General features: G+C 38.0%; 1 protein-coding gene across 1 annotated transcript; it reads right to left on the reverse strand.

Annotated features, from left to right (window-relative positions):
- Positions 1 to 20,256: 20,256 nt before the first annotated feature.
- GPR63 (G protein-coupled receptor 63) lies at positions 20,257 to 26,986 on the reverse strand. The gene is made up of 2 exons (XM_042939387.1): positions 26,962 to 26,986; positions 20,257 to 25,683 (listed from the first exon to the last, which is right to left on the reverse strand). Exon 2 carries the CDS (start codon positions 25,533 to 25,535, stop codon positions 24,276 to 24,278), a length of 1,260 nt encoding a protein of 419 aa, XP_042795321.1. The 5' UTR covers positions 25,536 to 25,683; positions 26,962 to 26,986; the 3' UTR covers positions 20,257 to 24,275.
- Positions 26,987 to 27,714: the final 728 nt, after the last annotated feature.

Below are 27,714 nucleotides of genomic sequence, written 5' to 3' on the forward strand. Positions count from 1 at the left end.
TATTTTTTAAAGTAATAAAATAAAAAACTTACTCATGATAAAAAAAAAACTCTAAGCTGAGAATAGAAGGGAATTTCTTCAACTTGATAAAGAATATTACCATATTGTACACCTGAAACTAATATAGCACTGTATGTTAACTAACTGGAATTAAAATACTTTAATAAATAAATACTCTTTAAATAAAAAAAAAGGAGAGGCAAACCAAGAAACAGGCTCTTAATATAGAGAACAAATTGATGGATACCAGAGGGGAGGTGGGTCGTAGGATGGGTTAAATAGGTGATGGGGATTAAGGAGGGCACTTGTGATGAGCACCTGGTGTTGTACACAAGTGTTGAATCACTATATTGTATCCCTGAAACTAACATTATACTGTATAACTAACTGGAATTTAAGTAAAAACTTAAAAAAAATTATATCTACAAAATACCTACAGCTAACATCACATTTAATGGTGAGAAACTAGAAACTTTCCCAACAAGATCAGAAATAAGATTAGGATGTTTCCTCTCATCACTGCTTTTCAATATCACACTGGAAGATCCAGTCAATGCAATAAGAAAAAAAAAAAGATAATTAAAGATATATAGATTATCAAAGACAACACAAAACTGTCTTTATTCACAGATGACATGATCATCTTTGAGATATCCAAAAGAATTGACAAAAAAACTCCTGGAACTAATAACCAGGCACAACAAGGTTTCAGGATATAACGTTGCGAGTTAATATACAAAAATGAGTCATTTTGCTATATAGTTACACGAATAAGGGAATTTTACACTTAAAACACAACACCATTTATGTTAGCACCCCAAAAAATAAATACTTAGGTATAAATCTAACAAAATACATCTAATACTATCTAAGGAAAACTACAAAACTCTGATGAAAGAAATCAAAGAATTAATAGATAGCTATTCCATGTTCAGGGACAGGAAGACCCAGCATTGTCAAGATGTCAGTTCTTCCCAACTTGATCTATAGATTCAATGCAATCCCAATGGAAATCCCAGCAATGTACTTAGAGGATATCAACAAATTAATTCTAACAGTTATATGGAGAGGCAAAAGACCAAGAATAGCCAATGTAATAGTGAAGGAGAAGAACAAAACTGGAAGATTGACACTACCTGACTTCAAGACTTGCTATGTAAAACTACAGTAATCAAGAAAGTGTAGTATTCATGAAAGAACAAATGTACCAAATGTAATACAATAGAAACCCAGGAATAAACCCACAAAAATGTAGTCAACTGATATTTCACAAAGAAACACAGTATAATAAAGAAAAGAGTCTTTTCAACAAATGGTGCTGGAACAACTGAACATCCACATGAAGCAAATAAATAAATAAATAAATAAATAAATAAATAAATAAATCTAGACACAGACCTTACACCATAAAAAAAAAAAAAATTAACTCAAAATGGATCACAGACTTCCATGTAAAAAATGACAAAACTTCTAGAAGAGGAGAAAATCTAGATGACCTTGCATATGGCAATGACTTTTTAGATACAACACCAAAAGCACAATCTATGAAAGAAAGGATTGCTAAGCTGGATTTCATTAAAATTAAATTTTCCTGATGTAAAAGTCAGTACGAAGAGAATGAAAAGACAAGCCACAGACTGGAAGTAAATACTCGTACAAAATACATCTAATCAAGAACTGCTATCCAAAATATGTACAAAGAACTCTCAAAATTCAACAATAAGAAAATAAGTAACTCAACTTCAAAAAATGGGTCAAAGACATTAACAGAACAGACCTCACCAAAGAAAACATATAGATTGTAAATAAGCATAGGAAAAGATGCCTCATGTCACATATCATAAGAATGAAATGCAAATTAAAACAACGAGATACCACCACACAACCTTTAGAATGGCCAAAATGCATAATACGTCAAGTACTGTCAAGGATATGGAGAAAGAGAAGCAATCATTCATTTCTGGTGGAAATATAAAATGGTACAGCCACCCTGAAAAATAGTTTGGTGGTTTCTTATAAAACTGAACATACTCTTACCACATGATTCAGCAATCTCACTTTTTGGTACTTATCCTAAGAAACCAAAAACATGTCCACACAAAAACCTGCACATGGATGTGTATAGCAGCTTTACTCATAAATGCCAAAGCTTGGAAGCAACCAAGATATCCTTCCGTAGCTGAATGGATAAACTATGGTACATCCAGACAATGGAATATTATTCAGCACTAAAAAGAAATAAACTGTCGGGGCCCCTGGGTGGCTCAGTCAGTTGAGCGCCTGACTCTGGCTCAGGTCATGATCTCACGGCTCGTGAGTTCCAGCCTTGCATCGGGCTCTTCTGACAGCTTGGAGCCTGGAGCCTGCTTCAGATTCTGTGTCTCCTTCTCTCTCTGCCCCTCCTCTGCTCACACTCTGTTTCTCTCTCTCAAAAATAAACAAACATTTTTAAATAAATACATAAATACATACATACATACATACATACATACATAAAAGCTATCAAGATATAAAAAGACATGGAGGAAACTTAAATGCGTATTACAAAAATGAAAGAAGCCAGTCATACATACTGTGCAATCCCAACTATATGAGATTCTGGAAAAGGTGAAATTATTGACAGTTAAAAAGATCAGTGGTTGCCAGGGGATATGGGGGAGAAAAGAATGAATAGATAGAACACAGAGGCTTTTTAGGGCAGTGAAAGTACTCTGCTAAAATGGTGGATATATGTCATTATAAATTTGTCCAAACCAAGAATGTACAGCACGAAGAGTGAACCATCATGTAAACTATGGACTTTGGGTAAGAATGATGTGTCAATGTAGATTCGTCAATTGAAACAAATGTACCACTCCGGTGGGAGATTTGATGTTGAAGGACACTGTGTGTGTGCGCAGACAGGGATATATGGCATGTCTCTGTATCTTTCCATTTTGCTGTAAACCTGAAACTGCTCCAAAAAATAAGGCATATAAAAATTAAGTTTAAAAAATGTTTAAAGTATACTTTGATAGGGGTGCCTGGATGGCTCACTTGGTTAAGCGTCTGACTCTTGATTTCAGTTTAGGTCATAATCTCACAGTCTTGAGATGGAGCCCTGTGTCGGGCTCCATGCTGGGCACGGAGCCTGCTTAAGATTCCTTCTCACCCTCTCCCTCTGCCCCTCCCTCACACATGTGCACACTCTTTCTCCCTTCTAAATAATAATAATAATAATAATAATAATAATAATAATAAGGTCTACTTTGATAAATCTTAGTCCCATTCCCATTACTGTCCACCTTGGATGTCCCCTCATCCATTATCAGTAGGCATTTTTATTAGTTTCTTAATCACCCTTCCAAAATGTCTTCATTCAAATATAAACAAATACAGGTATATATTCTTCTTCTCCCACATTCATTAGATAAAAGGTAGCTTAATATATAGGTACAATGTCTGCTCCTTGCTTCTTTAGTTAGCAGTGGTATTTCCTGGAGCTCTTCTCCCATCACCATGCTGTGGATGTCCTCATTCTTCTCACAACTGCATAGTACTCCATTGTGTAGTGAACTGGGTCCCCATTGGTGGGCACTTGTGCCATTTTCTGGTCTTTTGCTATTGAAGACCATACCATAATAAGTTGTACATATGCCATTTTATAATTGTGCATATGTAACTGTAGTATAGAGTCCAAGAAGTGAGATTTCTGGGACAAAGGGTAAAATGCATCCACAATTTTAGTAGCTAGTGCTAGATAATATCCCACAGGCATTGTAGCACATTGCTACATTTGCCACCAGCAGCAGTGGATGACTTACTGATAGTGTGTTGTCAAACTTTCAGATTTCTGCTAGTCTGATAGGTGAGAAATGATATCTCAGTGTATTTGATCCTTATTTCCCATACTGTGGGTGGGGTTGAGCATCTTTTCACATGCTTATGGGCATTTCTCTTCTTTTTATATCTTCTCTTGCCTTGTAACCATTTTCTATGGGGTTCCTGTTCTTCACAATTTTAGTTCTTTATGTATTAGAGAAGTAACACCTATTTCTGTGATATGAGTGGCAAATATTTTTTCCTAGTCTGTCAATTGTCTTTTGGCTTTGCCTAATAGAGTCTTTTTTCCATTCAGAATTTGATCATATTGTCCTTTTTTTAAACTTCACACAACCCTAGATGATAGGGTTATCTTCATTTTAGAGAAGAGGACGCTGGGTTATAGGAATATTAAATATATTGTCCAGGAACATACAAATGCAACCACAGATCTATCTGACTTTGAAGGGTGTAATACCATTAGACCACAATACTCTTGCCATAAAATAAGAATAAGAAAAGCAATGGCATCAAAACTAAAAATAGAACTACGCTACGACCCCGCAATTGCACTACTAGGCATTTATCCACGGGATACAGGTGTGCTGTTTCGAAGGGACACATGCACCCCCATGTTTATAGCAGCACTATCCACAATAGCCAAAGTATGGAGAGAGTTCAAATGTCCATCGATGGATGAATGGATAAAGAAAATGTGATAGATATACACACACACACACAATGAAGTATTACTCGGCAATCAAAAAGAATGAAGTCTTGCCATTTGCAACTACGTGGATGGAACTGGAGGGTGTTATGTAAGTGAAATTAGTCAATCAGAGAAAGACAAAAATCATATGACTTCACTCATACAAGGACGCTAAGACAAAACAGATGAACATAAGGGAAGGGAAACAAAAATAATATGAAAACAGGGAGGGGGACAAAACAGAAGAGACTCATAAATATGGAGAACAAACTGAGGGTGGCTAGAGGGGTTGTGGGAGGGGGGATGGGCTAAATGGGTAAGGGGCATTAAGGAATCTAGTCCTGAAATCATTGTTTCACTATATGCTAACTAATTTGGATGTAAATTTTAAAAAATTAAAAATAAAAATAAATTAAATAAAATAAAAATCAAAAAAAAAGCAACCACATCTAACACTTTACATTAACTATATTTTTACCCTCACAACTTACGAAGTTGAGATCATTATTATCATACTCATTTACAAATGAGAATTTGAGACTTCAAAAGGTTAAATAAATTTCCCCAGGAAACATTGTTTCATCAAGGATCAAGTCCCTACAATCCATGTCCAGAAGCAGGGTGCTCCGTCTCCAAGCTCTACAGTCCTTGTCCTTAAGGAACTTACAGAGCCCAGGAGTAGGGACAGAAAAGCAACCAGCTGCAATAATAGAGGTAAGAGCTGCATACAGGTACTGTTGGTATCACTCCATTTATTTGGAATCTTAGGCTGTGTCTCATGTGTTCTTGGACATAGTGATAAACTGTCAGGCCAGCATGCAAGCAGCTCAGCAGTATCACCAGATGCTGTCACTAAATCCACCAATAGCTACAGTCATGTCTCATAGTACACATTTAATGAAACACAAATGCCACAGTCCAGCTACTTGTCTGGGCACATTCCCTCAAATTCACAATGTTGAGAAGCCCTGTGGAGAGAAGCACTCCTTATGGAGGACTTCCTGAAGGGTCACCACTCTACCAATTCCCCTAATTCTGCTCAGTGAGATCTAGCTCTAGAATGAACTAGCCTGACAGAGAGGAAAGTACCTTTCCTGCTTAGAGTTCTCCCTCCTGGGCAACTGCTCTTACAGAAATTTGATCTTAAGTGATGCTCTCCACTATAGTGAGAGGGCTTTAGAAGTTCTAGAAAACTGTGTTTCCTGTTAAGGTGATGTTGAAGATGCCATTCAACATTCAAGGATGTCATTCTCCAGGGTCTTACCTTTAAAGGAAAAGTGAAAGTGGTTTACAGTCTCAGTGCCAGGAATAGTTTTTGTTTTGTTTTGTTTTGTTTCCTACTGAGACTGACTTTCACTTACCTTGTGACCCTGCCACTCCTGTAAAAGATCACATTTCCCTCTTTGAATTGGTCCTAAGGAAGCTCAGATAGGAATGTATGGCACATCCATGTGATTTCCTGTGCCTACTTTTACTCCCAACTCTTTCTTACACACTAATTCTACTTTCCCTTGTACTTATATTATCTCATTGAATTGTGTGCACTGTATTGTCACCTAAATTCATTTTAAATAAGACAAGGTATAAATATATATTCGAATGAAGCATTTTATCCTCATTTTTTATTCTTTTAAACATTGCAAAAACACCATGATTGGAATGCTACTGAATCTAAATTATGACTTTATATAAGTAAAGAAAGATTACTTCATCTGTACCAGAATTTCACTAAATTCTTCTCACTTGTGATAATGTTTATCTCCGGTAAAAGAAGGGTCAAGGCACATCAGAATTCTTTTCAGCTTTGGCAATTGCCTGGCATGCTAATTGCTACCTGGTTGAACCAAGCTTACATTATTAATGAGTTTTCTGCTAATCACCGCTTTGAAGCTAATAGACATGGAGCCTTGAAATTAAAATACAAATTAGTGCTCAAAATATAATCTTCCTAGAAATATATAGACCCCTGTATGCTACAATAAAGTCACCCAAAGAGCAAACTAAAAAACTACCTAGAACACCACATTAAAATATTACTTGCTAGAAAGCAATTAATTAATCACATAGTACTTGCTACAGAACAGAACACATATGATTCTATCACAAAGAATCCAAATGTGCCTTAGAATGCATACTTAGTATCCCATTTCCATTAACTTCCAGTGAATTACAAATACAGGACTTTTAGTACAATTGAGAGAATTTCCCTTTGTTCTCAAAGTTCTCTCTATACCACTCTATCCATAGAAGGCTACTGGCATAGTCCACTCAGGAAAAGGTATATTTCACAAAATAAAACCTTATCTCATTGTGATGAAATATCAAAACTAAGAAAACCCAAATATGTTTGTATCTATCCTAAGAATAAAAAGTAAAAGATTTTCTTTGCCTTACTTTATCCGTCTATTTGTTCAGTTTTGTTTCTTTTTTGTTTTCAATGAGTTCACGAACAACTCAGGGTTTACTCTCTCTAATCCTTGGATCATTTTATACCCAGACAAGCTGAGTCTTGTTATCTCAGGAAAAATCATGCTTTAGACTTTTGCAATATTTCTAACCTCAAAAAATTACCAGTGTTCCTGGAGTCTAAAATGACTATACCCGGAGGAGCTAATTTTCCTCTGTGCTTTGAACTTACACAAAAACCACAGCTGCCTTTATCTATCTGGCTTGTAGGTTAATTTACCACAGGGTGCTCTGTTTGGTTCTCTCTGGTGTTATTTAGCTGATAAAAACTTGGAAATATTGTGACTATCTGTGTCTTGCCCTTATTATACTGTCCGATTTGGTTCATATCATCTCTCCTCTCCCTCCCTCTCTCTCTTTCTCTGTCTCTCTGAAATTAGGTTTTGCTGTTGCCAAGAATAAATTGTTCCTTAGGGAAGCCAGTAAAAGTCTTGATTGTGTGTCACCCTGAGGACAAATGTGCCAGGTAATTTTCTTTTTCCCTTAATTTTTAAAATCACTGTTTCCTACTCTTCCATATCTTTGAAGGGTGGTGGGGAGAACTGATTATAAAGTCACTTAGTATTCACACTTTCAGCTATAGCATATCTACTAGCAAGGTATTAAACTATCCTCAATCAGTAAGAATTAATGTCTAATAGAGTCATAGAAAATAAAGTATATATCCCTACTGATGATAAACAAACAAACCTATGAGATAAATCTTCATTTCTAAGGAAGAGCACAAGTCTTTATTTACTGGGTTAGGGTTAAAATTTTAGATCTTTCTGGATTTCACCTAATTTCTGGATCCCTCATGAAAACATTACTTTATTGCTTGCTGCTCTGACATCTCCCTTGGGCTGCTCTCCTAGGTAAGGATTCTTGCAAAGGACACAGGGAAACATTTCCAGCTATTATAATAAGCAGAAGAAAGGACAATCTGCTTTTTTCGAGAAAAATAAATCTTAAAATTTCAAAATGGTAGATGCCATAACGCTAGCAAAGTTAATATCTCCTTCACATTGCCTGAGGCACTCCATCAACCACTGTTTTCTCCTAATGCTCCAAATTTGGAGACATGATGAAGGTGGAATAGTCAATGAGGAAACAGTCAAAGGCTCAGACATATAATTAAAGAGAAGGATTCAAATAAAACTCTATGAGAAACACTTAAGCAGAGCAAAGATGCAACGAGACATAGGCGTGGTGAATGAATTATACCCATGTAGATGGACCTGTAAAAACAGCTATAATCTATCAATTTTTAAAAAAGGTACTTTGATTCATGAATTCAGCAAAGTTGCAGGATATAAAAGCAATGCACAGAATCAGTTGCATTTTATATACTAACAATGAAGCGACAGAAAGAGAAATCAAGGAATCGATCCCATTTACAGCTGCACAAAAAAACCATAAAATACCTAGGAATAAATCTAACCAAAGAGGTGAAAAATCTATACACTGAAACCTATAGAAAGCTTATGAAAGAAATTGAAGAGGACACAAATAAGTGGAAAAAGATCCCATGCTCCTGAATAGGAAGAACAAATATTGTTAAAATGTTGATACTACCCAAAGCAATCTACATATTCAATGCAATCCCTATCAAAGTAACACCAGCATTCTTCACAGAGCTAGAACAAATAATCCTAAAATTTGTACGGAACCAGAAAAGACCCCGAATAGCCAAAGCGATCTTGAAAAAGAATAAAAAAAAGGTACTGTACAATAATGCATCTAGTATGACCTCATTTTTGAAAATGAATGAATAAGCAAACAAAACTTAAACACAATAGAAGTTTATAAGTTTCTATAAGCATAGAGAAAAATATAAAAGTACACATAGCCCATGATCAATACTGGTTACCTCAGAAGGTGTAATAAGAAAAAAGTAGAGATTAAAGTTTTCTTTCACATTTCTATATTGCTATGACTCTCAAAAGTGAAAATTATATTATCTTATAATTAAACAAAACAAAAAATGTAAGAATAAAAGACAAACTATATACCAAGGAAGATACATGTATCATATATATGAAAGAACTTCCTATTCAATTCAATTAGAATTTGTTGAGTACTAGGGACCAGGCATATTGCTTACATATGATGGATTGGGCTACCAGTAATAGAAAACCCAACTCAAATTGTGTTAAATAAGAACAGTTATTGGCCTACATAACCAGAAGTCCAGGAGTGATGTAGGTTTTAGGAGTCACAAAACCTGTGGATTCCAGCTCCATTTCATTAAGATTCTTTTGGCACTCTCTTCCTCTGTGTACTGACTTCACCTTCAGTCTGATAGGAAGGATCAGACTTATTTTCAAATATGATATATCCAGAAGAAGAGAGAATTGCTTCTCAAGGAGATGAAGTAAATGCCCCTGTCAAATCTTTCCTTGTGCCTCATTGGTGCAAACTGCATCACATTCCCAATCTTGTAAAAGTCATTGGCAAAGAAGATGGATATTACATCAATCAGGGCTAGTCTTGGAGCAGGGCATGAAGACAGTCTACTGAGGAACATGGACTGAGTTGCAGAGAAGACAGGAATAGATATCGAAGCAGGGTTCCATTAGCAAAGAGAACAAAGAAGTGATGACTGTGGTCAGAAGTGAACGAACAATGGTAACACAGTTCTTACCCAGTGAGTGGAGTTTATACTATTGTAAGAGGCAAGGAATAAATGAGCAATTATGACTGTAAGGAGTATTATGAAGTATACAGTGCTATGCTTTGGAACCAGCAAAGGATTTATCACTGATAACAGGAAGATAGCTCAGACATTATTCTAATGTGGTTGTTCAATAAAAAATATTTTTTGGGGCGCCTGGGTGGCTCGGTCGGTTAAGCGTCCGACTTCGGCTCAGGTCATGATCTCACGGTCCGTGAGTTCGAGCCCCGCGTCGGGCTCTGTGCTGACAGCTCAGAGCCTGGAGCCCGTTTCGGATTCTGTGCCTCCCTCTCTCTCTGACCCTCCCCCATTCATGCTCTGTCTCTCTCTGTCTCAAAAATAAATAAACGTTAAAAAAAAAAATTTAAAAAAAAAATAAATAAAAAAAAATATTTTTTAATATTAATGGTCAGAATGTATAAAACATGAGACTTCAGTATAGATACTTGTCATCCATAACACAGCTAAAGGTTTCTTCCTTGCAAATACAGGAATTCTGATACATTCTACTTCACAGTATTCCCATCCCAAAAGAAACATATGTAAGCTGGATTTTTTACTGCATTATGGAATATGCTCCTAACAGGAAGAGAACTTCTGTTTTGCTAGGCTTCAATGAAAATTTCATTTTCCACTTCTAATTTTATATATATGAAGATTGGAAGAATTTGCACAGATTAGCTTCTGGTTCTAAACATTTCAAACATCACTTCTCCTCCACTATCCTCGTACTTCTGGTGCCAAACACTAAAAGATGCATTCATACAGCACCTTCATGTCACAGTGTAGCGTGAGTCAGCACAGTGGAGAGTGAGAGTGTTCCTGGAAGCCATTCCTACACTAGATTTGCTAGTGATAACTATATATGCATCCCATTAAACCTGAATTAAAGGGTGTCCCCAATTCGATTTAGATCCCAAAATACCTACAGGATTCCCCAAACACAAAGGATATATGACAGAAGGTAAGTCAAAGTAGAAAGAGAAAATGGTCTTGGAGTGAGTGAGAAATGTAATGTAAATATTACCGTTAACATATCTTACATCTGCACATTGCACATATGACCATGGAAACACACTGATAAGGTCCCACCCAAACCCTTGAAAGGGGCTCAGGCAAGTGAGAAGCCCTGAAGTTTATTTAAGTTTCATTGATTTTATGATAAATTCAGCCCTGCCTGTGAGAGAAAAGCAGGTTGAGGGAAGACTGTGCAAAGATCAGAGAGAGAGGGCACAATGATAGTTGAGGGCTTCCTATAAAGGAGAGAAGCCTGGAGTGCAGGACACAGGAACAGCAAAAGATCAAAAGTGGTTTCAATATAAACACGCTTGCATGTGTAGAAACAGGGCTGAGACAGGTCTCCTCTTTTTTCCGCAACATTCCATAGAAAGTAAAAGGCAAAGTCTGCTGAAGGTGAATGGGTAGTTGTAGCTAAGGAATAATGGTGAGGCTTATGAATAATCATTTTGGAACCTATAAAAGAGATGACCAGGGCAATAGGAAAAGTTTGCCAAGTAGTACTGAGTGCTGAGGTCAAAATAAAATTGGAGAACATAAACTTAACATAACACCAATCTTTAGGGTTGTGGGATAGTTTCCAGGAGCATTCAGCAACTCAGCTAAGAAACCAAGTGTAGGGGCACCTGGATGGCTCAGTCGGTTGAGCGTCCGACTTCGGCTCAGGTCATGATCTCACAGCTCGTGAGTTCGAGCCCCGCGTCGGGCTCTGTGCTGACAGCTCAGAGCCTGAAGCCTGCTTCTGCTTCTGTGTCTCCCTCTCTCTCTGCCCCTAACCCCCTCACATTCTGTCTCTGTCTCTGTCAAAAATAAATAAACATGAAAAAAAAATTTTTTTTAAAGAAACCAAGTATAATGAAAATTTGTTGTTTTTTGACCACCCAAGATTCATAGATCTATGTAGTCATTGTACCCCAATTTCTCTTTAGAGAATCATGTACTCCTTTCCCCACTTTTAGCCCATATACTCTGGGCCTACACTCAAACCAAATTGTTTGGTTTTCTGTTTTCAAAAAAAAGGAATTTTGGAGGGGAATTTTCAAACTCAAAAAAAAAGAAAGAAGAGAAAGAAACTGGAACTGGCATCATGAAGGTAATGGATAAAAATATGGAATAGGCAAAGGCAGGGGAAGAAGTATAACTAAGGAGAATTTTATCTTCTGTTTGTACCCTGGGACTGAGACCATGTGCCTCTTGTACATTCCCCAATAAATAACTTGACAGGAAAAAAGTTGGGAGTTCAGAGAGTGTTATTTATTGTGGCTTTCTGAAAGGTCCTACAAAGCAAAGATTCACTTAGGCTGAAATTGGTCCATTTGACAGCAGAAAGGAATGAAAAGTATGGCTATACTAATGAAGACCATTTCTGCCTGTGGCCTACAATCTGGGATGGCTAAAAATCCAATGAAATGAAACCAGGGGTTGGAAAAATGGAATGCTTTCCTGTCAGTTAAGGTTCATGCCAGGAAAGGTGGGGGGGGGGGGGGGGGGGATGCGTTGTTCCAGGAGACCAAAATTGAGATATTTTCCCACTCAAAATATCTGCTGTTATGTACTCAGGGAGTGACTGACAAAGAGAACAACTAACCTAATTGCAGAGATGTGGGGATGGAACCTCGGAGCAAAAGGCAAATCACTGGTAACTCTTACCACAGCTATTGTTTAACTTTATCTCTAGGCAGGGAGCAAAATGGAAGCCGTTCAGTTGAGAGTGAAATGCATGAGCCAATGTCTGAGACTAAGGCAAGGCCAGCTGCTAAGAGCCTGAAATTCCCATGCCCAGCTCCACAATTCAAAAACTGTGTTTTGATATGATATTTGACTTTGGGTTCTTAGCCCATGGAGCCCAAGGGATGAAAAAGGAGTAAGAGGTGGAAAGCTTTATATGTTGCTAAGGAGGTTGCTTTGTTTGAGCTCTAAATCAACTCCCAGAACCCCAAAACTTTACTAAGCCAAAGTAGACTGCTCCAAGATAATGCTATTAGATAGCTCATCCCCCCAGACCCACCTGAGACATAGCTATGGAAAGCAACGGACAAGAGAGAACGAGAGAACCTTCTGGAGGGCAGAACAGGGATCAAACTGTTTATTAAACATACTGACTCAGTAGGTCTTGGTAGGGCTCAGTACTTTCAATCAGCTAAATGGGCTTATTACTCACTAACCCCCCCCCCCCCACACACACACACACATACACGTTTGGAATATAGTGTTTTAGGGGTAAAAGAATCTGAGATATAGGCAACTTTAGACACTGATCTATATCAATGATTGTCACTCATTCTGCCTCCCCATAAATTTCACAGCCTGGGGTACACAGTTCTATGGCATAAAGATATAAAGCACTAGCCTGTGTCAAGGGAAATCTGTCTGCTAAAAGTACCATAAAGGAAGCTGGGCCTGCACAGGAGAGTAAATAACAGGGAGCAAGCCAGGAGGCCCATGAGCGACTTGGGAGGCTGAGCATGGAGACAGTCAGAGAATATAGTGTAGGATGAGGGCAGAGATGTGAGGGCAGCAAGGATCTGTTTTGCTCAGGTGTCCTTAGAGGGAGGCCTAGAGGTATAAAAGAACTGTGCAAATCCAGACACTTATAGCCCCATCTCTCACAACCAGCTCTGCATCCCATTAGTCTGCTGAAGCCTCAACCTGCTGGCTTCATTCCTTCAAACCCCATTTCTCAAAGATTTAGACATTTCTCAATTTTTTTTACATTTTTAATTTTATTTTGAGAGACAGAGAGAGAGAAGAGAGAAGAGCAGAGAGAGAGGGAGACAGAATCCCAAGCAGGCTCTGCCCTGTCACCACAGAGCCCAACGCGGGGTTCAATCTCAGGAACCATAAGATCATGACCTGAGCCGAAATCAAGAGTTGGATGCTTAACCGACTGAGCCACCCAGGTACCCCTCAACTTCTTTTATTTAACTTTGGTCTGTACCTGCCACACATTAATAATGCTTTCATATTCCACTTCTGAGTCCTTAGCATATCCACCCTCCATATTTGAACTTTTCTGTAAGCTAGAATTTGTTGAGTATGCTACTGTGGGTAACTGACCACCATCCAGAAGAGAAAGAACCTTCAGTTTTCACTCTAGGGAACGCTTGAACTCCACAATACCAGCTTGTTAGCGTCTTCTGGGATTAAATTGAAAGCACCAATGATACAAAAGGGGGCAAACCCCCACTAAGTCCCCTGCTTCTGAGGCATCAGGACTTCATGACAAGTGCCACAAGCCTGGAAGCATTCCATGATCTCTTCACCAAGCTAACATTCCTGAGGAAGGAGGCATCTGGCTTTTTGTTAAAGGTCTCAATAGGAGCTTTGCCTAGTGGGCCCCATGTCTGATCTTTTTCCAGAAGGAAGCCGAACACAAATAAACTACCATTTGGATTATTTAGATCTCATAGGTCTACTGTTTGCCCTGGCCTCTAGGAGCTGTATGCCTGTCTGGTGGGATTTCTCCCCTATATTTGTAAGTTCTCTAAGGATACAAGGACAAATAGTGCTTAATAAAGGTCTTTGGTCCATTTCCTATGCTTCTTCCTTGCAAATGAGTAACACATGACTTCAGGCCATGATGAGAATATTCAGGTTTTATTTTGTGGTGTCCACCTATGCAAATTATTAGCACTTAGGAGTGCTTAGGGGTGCTGAGCTAGAATACACCAAGGTGAAGATGTGATGAATAATGTAGACAGATCACCAAAGCTTAGGGCCAGGACACCATAGAAGAGTTGAAGACAAACTGAGGGCAGGCCCAGAGGCAATAGGATAGATCATGAAGTCCAAACTAGGTTAAATGGGACAATCAGATTCTAAAGGAAAATCCTTTTTGAATGAGAGAAAAATAAGGTGAAGGAAACAAGAAAGCATATGTAAGAGGTTGAATAGATGGTGTTGCAACATGAAAAAACCCTGAATATCAGTGTCCATGCAGATGTGGGTTTGAATTCTTATATCTCTACAGGTCCTGTGGCCTCTTAAACTTCAATTAACCACTTGGAGCTTTGAAGGTTTTATAGAATGATAATATCTATATTGTAGAATTAATTATAAGAATTAGAGACTATATATATATATACATATACATATACAGATATAGTACTTATATCATCTAGCAGGCATCAAATAAATGATGGCTATATTAATACGATTATTTGGTTGTGAGCTTTCTGTGGGCATTAAACAGCAATAACAGTCTTAGCCAGGAGCCGATGCCTGAAGTATTATCCATTTATTTATTTATTTAATTTTAAGTAGGACCCATACCCAACATAAGACTTGAACTCATGACATTAAGAATCACATGCTCTAGCAACTGAGCCAGCCAGGTGTCCCAAGTCATTATTTGTAACACTTACCTTGCTTCAGCCAACAATGAGTCTTTATTTAGTATTTAAATCTTTTAGTGTTTATTCATCGAACAGAATAAGTAAACCCATTTTATATATAAAAGTCTAAGCTAACTGCCAAAAACATAGTACTCCCCCATGCATGCACCATTAATGTTACCTGTTTTCATGTGACTATCCATCTTTGTTTTAAATTGCCAATATTTTTAAAGATCTGTTACTAAATAGAAATTTTCTTCATTTCTTTGTATGACACTGTATTTGGCTGCCTTTTTTGTACTCCTAAATTATTTTTTTTATTGAAACAACCCATTGTTCTGGCACCATATTAATATACCTTTGGTCTATTTATACATGTCACATCTTGGGTTGACTTTTATTCCAAGTTTCTTCCTGGCAAAGACAATGATCACAGTGTGCATACTTAATAAATGTTACATAATAATAACCATTAAATGTTCCTTTAAAATCTTAAGCAGCTTTTTATCTTTAGCTTCTACTTTGAGATAATTATATACTTCCCCAAAACTATTTATAGCTCCCATCAGGAAGAACAGCTGAAAAAAAAAAAAAAATGTGTTCCCAGTCCTGCCAAAACTATGGTAAAAGTGATTCAAACTCTGAATTTCTTTTGCAAGTGTTCAAATGGCATTCAACATATGGATGTCTAATTCCAACAATAGAAAACTTTGCCCAAACCAAAATCTCCCTGATGGAGGTGGTCACTGAATACATCTTGTCCATATCACCATCATCATTCACTTACCAACAAACAGATATGCAAAAACGGTTACAGAAACATACCTTTTACTTGCTGTTATCAGTCCATCTGTATCTGTGCTCCTCAGATGCACCATGAGTCATGTCCTCCTCCCTCCCTTTGAAGCCTGAGCCCCAGCATATTTAGTCAAGATCACAAGATGTAGTCACAGATCGCCTTACAAATAAAAGGAACAGAAGATGTCCTCCGTGACATGATTCGCACATCACAGGGTCAAAAACTTGTATACATATGTGCACTACACTTAGGGTTGCCAGGTTTAGCAAATAAAAATTTAGCAGCCCTATGCACTCTACAATCATCCCTCAAAGTATCCTAGATGCTGTATCTGAAAACCCCCAGATGCTTCTCCCCTCAGTCAAGAAAGGTTTATATAGTGGGCTGGTCACTGGATTTGGAGACTGAAGACCGAGGTGCTGGTCTCAGCTCTTGCCACTTAGAACCTGTTTGGTTTTGGGTAATTCCATTATGATTTTTACCACCAAGATCCTATTATTAAAGGGTCCATTTCCAGACTTTTGGAAACCACTACCCTTCGTGAGCCACCATGTCAGGTGCTGGGGAAACAATAAACAAGCACAGTGCTCTGTCCTCAGAGAGCTCAGTGTCTAGCAGGAAAGAAACATATGAACTCAAGGGGGAAAGTTGGGGCTGGAAGTCAAGACTGAGCTGCTCTCTTTTTTTGCTATGGTTTTGGGTTTGGTTGTCACTGCATCTTGGTACAAGCCTTTTGCCCTCAAGAGATCAAATAGAACCCATTGCTTAGCAATAGTAGCCTCCAAAGAGATGAACATGACATTGTGATGTCTTGCCATCTAACGTTTGAGACTATAAATACCTTTGGGGAAGTCGTACAAGAAAACACCATCTTTCTTCCTGTCAGAGAAAAGTGTCTTTCTGTGCCAATTACAGCTAGCTGCCCTGTTCCTCAGATGAGTGTCCTGCAAGAGGAGGTGAAGGCAGAAGGAAATTCCCCAGCTACTGACAGTTTCCCAAGGAATCCCCAGCACCTGCGAAGGTAAAGTTCTTCCAGCATAGGTCCAGAGGGGCAGAAGCGACAGCAATACTTACCAGAGCAAGGTTGGGGTATGTAGACCCAGCTTAGTCCCCTCCAAGATTTAAATTCACACTGAGAACAAACTGCTGGCCCACACACTGGGAAGCAGCCATTCCTGGCCTCGTCATATTGACCTGCCTGTGTTCGTTTGTCCATGAGCTCAACTGCTTTTTAGTGGTAAAGTTTGGGTGATGAACTAAAAACAAAACAAAACAAAATGTATTTCTTTAAAATGTAAACATTCGATTATTCTCTTTTCTACTAATAAAAATGCAGCTATTCGATTAAGGTATCTTCCAGGACCACGTACCTGGCCTCTGCTTACTTGATCACTGTTTTTTCCAAACCTTGCAACCTTCCTGTCCAGCCCTCCTGTCCATAACAGTGAAATCTCACGGACTCAAAGTGGAAGGAGCTCTACAGTTGGGAGCTATCAGTTGGCTTTGAATCCCAGCTGTACATCCTAATTGCTGTGGGAATTTGGGCAAGTCACCTAGTTGCTCTAAAACTGTTTCTTCATCTGTTTATTAGGGTACAGTGTATTTGCCAACCTCTAATAGAGGTACTGTCACAGGTGGTCAATAAGATAAATTACACCATTTAAAACATCTTTTCAGGGGTGCCTGGGTGGCTCAGTCAATTAAGCATCCAACTTCAGTTCAGGTCATGTTCTAGTTAGCTGTTCATGAGTTTGAGCCTCCTGTAAGGCTCTGCACTGACAGCTGGGAGCCTGGAGCCTGGAGCCTGCTTCGGATTCTGTGTCTCCCTCTCTCTCTCCCCCCGACCCTGCTGTGCTCTGTCTCTCTCTCAAAAATAAACATTGGAAAAAAAAACACGTTTTCATAAATATATAACAAACTATAGTAATGGGCTTTTGGTACAGTATCTTTTTCAGTACAAGAATTCAGTTGATTAAACAATTCTAATTACTATACCAATCATGTGTTAATGGATGTCTTAAAACACTGCCATCTTATGTGGGGCTGAAAGAGATCTAGTGACACAACAGGATCGTCAAAGCTCGCTCAGGGACTCCAGAGCTCTTGATTTCATCACCTTCACCTCTTCACCCCCAGTCTTACCTACTATAAACCCTGGTACTTTAGACAAGTCAGCACATAATGGAACCTCAAGTGTGCACCAGGGTAAAAGCCTTTCCAAAAGGGATTCTGGGATCTATGCAATTTAAGGGAAGTGTCTGGGTGTCTAAGTGTCCCCAAAATTTCTGTCACAGTCAGCAAGGTCCATGAAGGTTCTCTGCCATGAGAGATGGTGTGCCCGAGGCTGCCAGGGGCCCAGCCAGCTTACCAGTCTCTTTTCTGATGTAGCAAAATAGAGTTAACAACTTAAAACCAAGAACAAACCAATCTACGTTTTCTGTTAATATCCACAACTTGGTGTATAGGTTTTGCTGCTATTATTATCTAGTGCATGCAGTCACCATCCAGTATTAGGTGTAAGCTCTTCTCAGTAAGGACTCAGTTCTGTTATCAGAGAATAATAGGAGCAAGGTAGCGTAGAAAAAGATGAACTTCGGCATTAGGCCAAAGCTATGAATCCAAGCTATGCCTCAAAAAATTAATCTCCTGGCAACATAGTTTCATCTGTTGGATAAAGGAGAAAATACTGTGAATTCAAATAGATATGGTGTATTTTGATAGAAGTGGCCAAAAACGGCACTCAACATTATTACTATTAGCATAATTTTATGCTAAGTGTTTATATGGCTATAAGTGCTTTTAAATTCTTTAAAAAGACATCATCACAAACGTGGAAGCTTACATAAAAGGAAGTTGGCTTACATAATCTTCTGACCAATTGTTATTCCCTTTTGGGAAGTTTCAAAATAGATACAGTGAAAACCAGAGGTAAATATGGTGTGCCATGATTGTGATTTGAATAAAATGCAGTCAGAATGTGTACTCCACCCTCTGCAACAAGCTTATCTTGGTCATTTTACTAACCCCAACATGTATTAAATTCTTTAGACCAGCAGTGTAGCATCATAGGAGGATTTTATTACATCTTAAATTTGGATTTCACCATTATAATGGTCTTTTGATGCACCAATTTGTCTAGGCTACAGTCTCCAGTTAACCCATCAAACATTAAGTGTTGTGAAGATATTTTGTAGATTGATTAAAGCCCATTATTAACTGAGGAATTATCCTAGATGATCTGGGTGGGCCTGATTCAATCAGTTGAAGGGCCTTCAAAGCAGAATGAGGCTTCTCTGAGGAAGAAAAAGTTCTACCTATGGGCAACAGCTTCAGCTAGTACTTGTGATTTCGTTTGCCCTGATGGCCTGCCTTTGGGATTTCAGATTTGTTCTAGCCAGCCCTACAATCACATAAGCCAATTCTTAGAATAAATCTCTTAAGAAATATCTTATACCAATTTTGCTTCTTTGGTTAAATGCTAACTGACATAGCCATAAAATTTTTGTTTTTTTTCTTTTTGTATTAAATCTAATTGACTGCACCTTGATATCTACATTGCTCCTAAAGGTTCTCTTTATTATGTATGAGTTGAGTGGGGTTCACCGTAGATGTGAAATGTTCTTTTCATTTTCATGGTAGATATGAAAATGTCTTTTTATGTGTGGGTTTTTTTTTTAGAATTTATTTTTGAGAGAAATAAAGTGCGTGGGTTTTCTGGGAAGGGCAGAGAGGGAGGGGTACAGAGGATGGAAAGCGGGCTCTGAGCTCACAGCTGGGAGCCAGAAGCAGAGCTCGAACTCACAGTGAAGTCATGACCTGAGCCAAAGTCAGCTGCTCAACCAACTAAGCCACCCAGTCACCCCAAAAATGTTTTTAATTCAATGTGTTCCTCTACTCCACTGTATCTTTCTATTTCAGAAAAAAAAAAACTGTCAAATGTAGATTCAATGACAATCTTCTTTTATAACTTAAAAAGAAATATATTTAGCTATTGCATGAGTGAAAAACAAGAGCAAATAAAACCCTTATGTCTAATTGGCAAGAAGTTGAAACTCATGTACAAATAATTGATATTTCTTATCGATTTAAAAGTGGATCTTAGAAAGGCCTTAGGTTTTAGAAATGGAAGTGCAGTCTGAAATCATTTTGTCAAAATAAGAGCAGACATTGTCATTGCTTTGCCAAGTGACAATCCAATTTTAAATAATTCAGCAGTAAAATTTTCATAATTCTCCTAGAGAGAATTCCTTAAAACTGGTTCTTAATATCAGTGGTCTTTTGCCAAGTTTCATTTCATCTTTAACTTCTCTGAGAACTTCTAAAACTGGAATATAATTATATACACACAGGCTTTGAGAGCTAATTTGAAAATAAAAACCCAAAGGAAGCAGGGTTTGAAACTCAACTCAGATTTTAATTTAACCAAAAGTATTATTCATGACAAATTTTTCTAAGATAAGATGAAGTAGTCCTTTTTTAAAAACTCCACTTTTAGCAATGTTAAATATTTACTCATCTTCTTATTGGGAGCTCTTTTCCTGGTTGTAATAACAATATGCACAAATAACCATAGTTTTTATTTTTGAATTACAACCCAAAATTCAAAGGTTTTTTTTTTTTTTTCATATAGGTCAGGGGCTTTGTAAAATAAATTAATTTTAATTACAAAGGACTAGTACCAATATATAGCTAAGAAATGTGTTACCATTTACCTGAAATAACAAACATGTGCTTTGATATTTTTATGATTTAAAAACTGAGTTTTCAAAGAAGGCTGTTTAGCAGTACTATGGTTGTGAAAATAAATTTGAATTAAGCAGTCCTTTAAACTTAAAATTCACGGTAGAATAAAATGTCAAGCAGGTAAAATTTTTTCTGTGATATATACATAAATATTTTCATGTAAACAAAAGCAAAGATTAGGAACAAATTATCTTTGTCAGCAACCAAAATACATATATTAAAAAGGTTATTTTATTTTCTTCATGCTTCCATTGAACACGACTGGCATAAGCAGAGCAATAATTAGATGAGTCTTTACACTCCCCTCATACTCTTCTGGAGATTATATACAATAAAGACATCTCTCTAGAAGAAAAGAAAATATTAGAGGAACCAGACTCTTGAAAGTCATGACTGTTAAATATTAAGTCACTCTCTTTCCTCTACCGTGAAACAATATGGTCTACCAGAATTTGCCAGCTGAGAGAAGGTGTGGCTAACACTGGCGAGATCCAGCACTAATGCATATGGCAGAAAATGAAGCACAATGATGCATAGACTCGCCCCTCAATGTGAATTACCCATACACTAGGAGATAATGGCTTCCAACGCAAACATAAAACAGGCAATATTAAAATGCATATATTTTCAACAGGAGTGCTTCTGGAAGCACCAGCATCAGAATCAGGAACCCAGGGACGTGCATCAGGATCCAACTGAGGGCTCAATAAAATAAAAGCGTTCATCCCTGGGCCCCACCCCCAGACCCTCTGGGGAACCCAAGCATCTGTAGTGTTAACAAGCTCCCCTGGGAATAGACACAAATTCGTATTAAAGCTTGAATATCCCTACTCCAGACTACTGAGGATTTCTTTTGTCTCTTTCTCTTGACCACAAATATCTCATTGTCTCTTTCACGCCTCTTTACTTATTAGCCAGAAGGAAAATGAAAACAAAAACATTTCTGATTATGTCAGTCAGCGGCGATAATTAGTAGTGATACTTTTTTTTTTCCCTCAAGGAAACACAGGGAAATAGGCAACATAGGATTCTGCACCTAAATTTTTCAAAGGTACACCAGAGTACTTTTTGTTTAAAGCTTTCAAAATGTATACGTAATAAAAACATTCAAAATGATTTGTAAACTGTCCTCTGATCAAGAGTATCCAGTGTGAAGAGAACCGCTGTTCAGTGTTGTTGCTGAGTTCTCACTAAGGCCCCACATGGTCTTCTTTCCCAAACACCAAGCATCTCAGCAAGCGCTCCGTGCTCCCACCAAATGATGCTCTGCCCACCAGGCAGCATAAAAGTACCCAAGGATGGCTCATAAAAAAACAAGGACAAAGAAAGCAAAGCGCAGTTTCAACTCCTATCACAAAAGGAGTCTCGAGACCTACTGCCAATGTAAGACGAATACAGATCGTGCTGACTTTCCTTAGAGAAAGCCAAATATACTTATTAATATCTGCTTGAAATCCAGTTTATATTGAAAATGGAAAGCATGATTCACTTCCATGTGCTTCTACGTATCTACTACAGTGTTTATGTTCTGTAAGATCCCTAGTGGACAAAACAATTTTAATCTGTGAATAATATAAATTAGAAACCAAAGAGGTAGGTGATTATCAGCAGAAGCTGATCCCAAAACAACATGCTGAATAATATGCTTTGAGAACCAAAAGAGTTCTTTAACTGGAAAATGAGTTCTAATACCATTACAACTGTCTTAAGAGTAGGGTTCCCCAAGTCCTTTGTGATGGAACCTTCCCAAGTCCTAATTCCTGATACTGTGCTATAGGCTCTTCAGACATTCAGTAGACATTCCATTTTAAGAGACAGATAATAAATAAAATGTAAAGAAGTAATACTGGAAGCCAAAGACTGATGCTGACATCAGCTGGACTCTTCACAAATCTCTACTCTCATGTGGAAAAAAGCACATTAAAGTTGGGCACGATTCATTTAATCCAGCTCTGTGGTTGTAAAACTGAAGAAACAGAGGCTTTTTCCCCACTGGCTCACAAAGCACTAAGATTCCAAAAAGATGCTATAAAAATCCAAAAATGGTTAACTTAGCTATTTATAAAGCCCATGAGGGGCGGCTGGGTGGTTCAACTGGTTAAACATCCGACTTCAGCTCAGGTCATGATCTCTCGGTTTGTGAGTTTGAGCCCTGCATTGGGCTCTGTGCTGACAGCTCAGAGGGGCAGGTCTTCGGCAAGAGAAAAATAGTTTGAAACCCCAGATTTGCCTTATTAGAACTTGCTCTATGCTCAGACCAGGGCTTATCTTTGCCTCTTTGTGGGAGACACACTTTTGAGCATATTCACAAATTCCAGCCCTGCTGTGGGCAAACCCCAGGGCAGTAATGCTGTTCCGCCCAGAATATTTAGAAACAGCTGGACAACTGGAAACCTCTGAAGCTGCAAGGCCAAGACTTCCACACAGCTGTATTTAACTTCTCCATAATTGTCAGTCACTTGTTTTGAAAAAAAAAAAAAAAATCACCTTATTTCTTTATAGCCTTATTTATCTGAGATCTTTAAATTCCAAGGGTGATTGTGAATGATTTCTTTTGTATCTTCCACACTTACTGCAATGTTTTCACGTTTCTTTTGGTAATAAAAAAAAAAGTGAAGCTATTTTTAAAAGGAAGGTTTTAGTCTAAAAAAATTACATGATACCCAGAGTTCCTTCTTGACTATGAAATAATAAACCAGAATGATATATCTATGTGGCACAGTAGAACAGGAGTCTCAGGATTCAGACAGATATTTTGGAGTCCAGCTCTACCATTAACCTTGGGCAGGATTTTAGTCTCTCTGAGACTTGCTTTCTTCACAAAAAAGAAAATACTACCCACCTCACAGGATGCTGTGAGGATAAAATAATGCACAGTGCCTGGAAGATGGTAGGCGTCCAATAAATGGGAAGTCCTTCTCCCCACTAGACTCTGTGAGAATTCTTGAGTAAAGGAAACACCAGCCCACTCAACTCAATCCCATTTAAATTAGCAGGGATGCTCTGTCTCCTCGACTTTGCCCTATTTGCTCCAAAGAATCACTATCGTGCTTAGAAAAATGTCTACATTTTTATGTTCTCTCCTTTAAAACTGGACATGCAGATAAAACATTTTTTAAAAACTATCTTCCTAGAAATGATAATGCAATGTTCCCTAAAGCACAACATGTATAAAAACAATTCTGAAAAACATGACTAAATCAGTTTGTACATTATTTCTTAAAGTGCACCAAAGTAAATATTAATGACCTTTAAAATGTCACTAACCCCCTTGGGTTATTTTTTTTAATAAAAGTAAGTATTTATCTACTGAGACATAGGTGGTTTTGGCTCCAATGTGATGGCAAAAAGCAGCAATGTCTTCCAGAAAAAAACCCAATAAACTCAATTAAGCATACCTTAGCAGCATACAAAACACCTACAATTCAACGTAACTGCAGGCTCAATAAGCACAATCCTGATTCCTGCTTCAAAAACAAAATCAATCAAAGAAACAAAAAAACCATCTCCCCACACTAAATCAAGGATTTCTCTTGAACCTTGGAGGTAACATTTGTGATCATTTCCCTATTGTGTATCCTCGGTAACAGAATTATAACTAACCACCATTCTTTCTTTACACTGCACGCACACACACACACACACACTCACCCTATAAAAAACAATGAAATATACTTGGAGAACCCATGTGAGAGAAAACTCAAAGTCCGATAAAGAACAACCATCACCCAAAATGTTAGGCAGTTCCAATATTCACACCACTGTTCGGTGTTCCCCACACACATAGACAGCACTGGGACGGATTCTTCTCCTTGTGTGGCCGGGAAGACTCGGCAAAAACTTGAAGGATTTAGGCATCATGTCCAGACAGGCGTCATGGAATTTCTTAATCCTCCAGTAGTAAATCAGTGGGTTCAATGCAGACTTGAGGTAGCAGAGCCAGAGTAGCCAGGTGCTAATCTCAAAAAAGTTGTGCTTATAGTAAAAGTGCTCACTGAACGTTGCCACAAGGCTGTAAGTGGTGAACGGGGCCCAGCAGATGATGAAGACAGCAAAGAGAATCAAAATGGTGGTGAAGGCACGTGTTTTAAAGCCCATGTCAATGCTCATCTGGAAGGGTCTCTGTAGACTCATGAGACCCAGTTTGCTGGCCTGGCTGAGGCATATCCCCTCGGGGTAGCTATGGATCCTCAAGGCATTGTGCCGAAGGGTGTTGAGTATGCCCATAAATGAATACAGTATCACCAGGAAGGGTATGAAGAAAGAAACTAGAGTAATCAAAATCACATAAGCTTGATAACCTGGATTGGTTGTATACCCAAACACACACTGGGGGGCTCGAGAAGGGATCTGCAGGTCAGGGTTTCCTACAGCCAAAGGAAAAGCTATACAAAAGGAAGCCGTCCAAGAAACAGCAATTAGAATCTTTGCCCTATATGGATTTAGTTTATCCTGCCTCTGGACTATAATAAGGAACCTATCAATGCTAATGATGAGCAGGATGGCTACTCCCTCTATCACAAACAACCAGAAAAACATAGCAGATACCCTACAGAAGAATTTCCCAAAAATCCATCTTGTAGTAAGAATAGTTACCAAGGCAAAGGGCATGTTCAGCACTGCAAGCAACATGTCTGCAAATGCCAGGCTGGCAAGGAGAATGTTAATTGCAGAGCGCATGGCAGCTTTTTGGTAAACCATCAAACAAACAACCAAGTTCCCAAGAAAAGATACAAACAGAATAAATATCATTATAGCAGAAAGAATGATCTGGAGAGGCAAGTTTAGGCTCTTAAAAACTGCTGGTGTTGGGGTTACAGCTGTGCTATTCACTGTCAAGGAACTGATCCCAGTGGGAGCCATGGTTTCCATACTGTATCTGAGCAATGGACCAACGCCGTGATGTTGGAATGGCGGAGGGACCGTAATGTTCATGTAAGTGTTTTCATAGACTACAAATGTTGTGTTCGTTGCCCCAGTATGGGACGCAGTCAACACTGCAGAGAAGACCATGGTTTCAGCAGGATGGAAGGCGCTGGCAGAGATGTGGGCGTTCTTCAAGCATTTCAACACACAGCAGCAGTATCATGTTTCACTGATGGACTTGGAAACACATTCTGGAAAACGGACAGAGTTCCATCTTCCAAAGGAGACCTTTTCCCTGCAAACAAGCCCAAAATACAAAAAGTAAATGAGAAATGGGCTTTGTAAATAACATTTAACTTCTTACCTTCATCATGAAATACCACTTTTTTAAACCGTGAAAAATACCTAAGTCTCTTAGCCTAGTCAGCACTAAAATATTGTTGTTCTGTTTTATATTTGTCAACCATGATGGAATTTTCATGACATTTATAAATAAAGTGAAAGTGAAGAGAATCAAACTGTATTACTGCCTCAAAAGCAAAAGTTACAACCTTCCAGTTAATTTTTCTTTTAAATTTCCAATAGCAGCATGGCCTTCCCACAGTCGCTATTAATAGAGATTTTAGTATCTGGTTCTCCTGAGATTACTAATATTTTTCTTAATAACTCTTTGGTACAGGTTCATATTCCATTTTTACAATAACACAAAAACTATTTGGCAAAGAATACTGAATTCAGTTTCTATTTAAAGCATGATAATCACACACTTTTGTTCTAACCCCCTATAGGTACTAGGTTATTTTCTATGAAAGTCTAAAATAAGTTTCCTGGCTTTCTATTTTTGTGTGTGTTTCTTCTCTGAAATCCCAACACCAACCATACTGGAGAAGTTATTCAAGAGGAGAAGAAAATTATACATTATAAGTCTTGGTCATATTTTTAAGACTTTTTTTTTTCTAAAGCTCTCTTTGCTTCTCATAGTCCCTCTTCTTGCCCATGCCCATCCATTTCCATCTTTTAATTTCTGGTTTATATAATCTTCTCAATTTCTTCTCCCTAAAACAGACCTGGCTAGGTGTTAGCAACTTGATAAAATATGTCAAACAAATAATAAAATGGGGATTCTAAAGGAGATGACCAGAAAAACGTTCCAGTATGAAGAAATCTACTACAGAAAAGTTACTAAGATATATGGTTCTCTTGTTCCAAAAAGTTTCTTATCACCTTTCTTTTATCCTTACCTCCAACTTCTTATCAATTTCTGTAACCCTAGAATTTTCTATAAGGGACTTTCTTAACCTACTATCTAACCTACTTTTGTGGTATGGGTTCTTCTTTCTTTACTGGGGAGGTAACCTTTTTAATAGAAAGGACTCTCTTTGTATTCCTGAGTAGATTCTTTTAATAAATCTCTTTTAATAAATTTTAATAAAATTCTTTTAATAAATCCCCAATACTGGGGGGGGGGGGAAATAAATGCACAGAAGTTTAAAACAACACTGTAATTTGTTCATTATCTGAACTTAGAATTAAGACATCAGTTTTAAGTGAAAATGCAAAAAAATTCACTTACTTCTTGGGGTATGAGGGGTGGAGGCATCCCACTTGCAAGACCAAGATCCAGCACTGGACCCAACTCACAGGCTCTCTACATACTTGTATCTACCCCTCTTCATTGTCTAGGGCTGCCTTTATGAATAAAGAGAATACTAATCTGTTCAAAATATTAATTTATTTATTCTCATTTTTATAGCTTAAGTTCTTTGTCCCTATTAGGTTTTTATCCATCTTCACATAGTCACTTTCAAATGCAAAATATATCTGAATAAGAGACCACACTAATCCAGTAACTTTCAAACTTTATTAACTACAAAGGTCCAATGTGTAGGGAGCAGTGGCAGCTGGAAAGCTTTACAATATAATCACTATAAGTCTCTTTAAAAACTACCTAAATATAGTGGCGCTTGGGTGGCTCAGTCAGTTAAGCATGTGACTTGACTCAGATCATGATCTCACAGTTTGTGAGTTTGAGCCCTGCATCAGGCTCTATGCTGATAGCCCAGAGCCTGGAGCCTATTTCGGATCCTGTGTCTCCCTCTCTCTCTGCTCCTCCCCCATTCCCTCCCTCTCTCTCTCTCTCTCTCTCAAAAATAAACATTAAAACTTTTTAAAATTACCTAAATATAATAAATAAAATTACCTAAACATGCATACAAATAAGAATAAAGACTGTATTTGCTACACAAATCAGTTTCAATACATCTATCTCTAAAGAAAAACCATAAAGGCAAACGTGTATCTTTTTTATGTTTATTTATTTTTGAGA

Source organism: Panthera leo, chromosome B2 (assembly GCF_018350215.1).
Source record: "Panthera leo isolate Ple1 chromosome B2, P.leo_Ple1_pat1.1, whole genome shotgun sequence".
NCBI classification, from domain to species: Eukaryota; Metazoa; Chordata; class Mammalia; order Carnivora; family Felidae; genus Panthera; species Panthera leo.

Bases quoted from the DNA above. Each gene is read 5' to 3' on its own strand.
- GPR63 (XM_042939387.1), bottom strand. From the start codon at position 25,535: ATGGTCTTCTCTGCAGTGTTGACTGCGTCCCATACTGGGGCAACGAAC.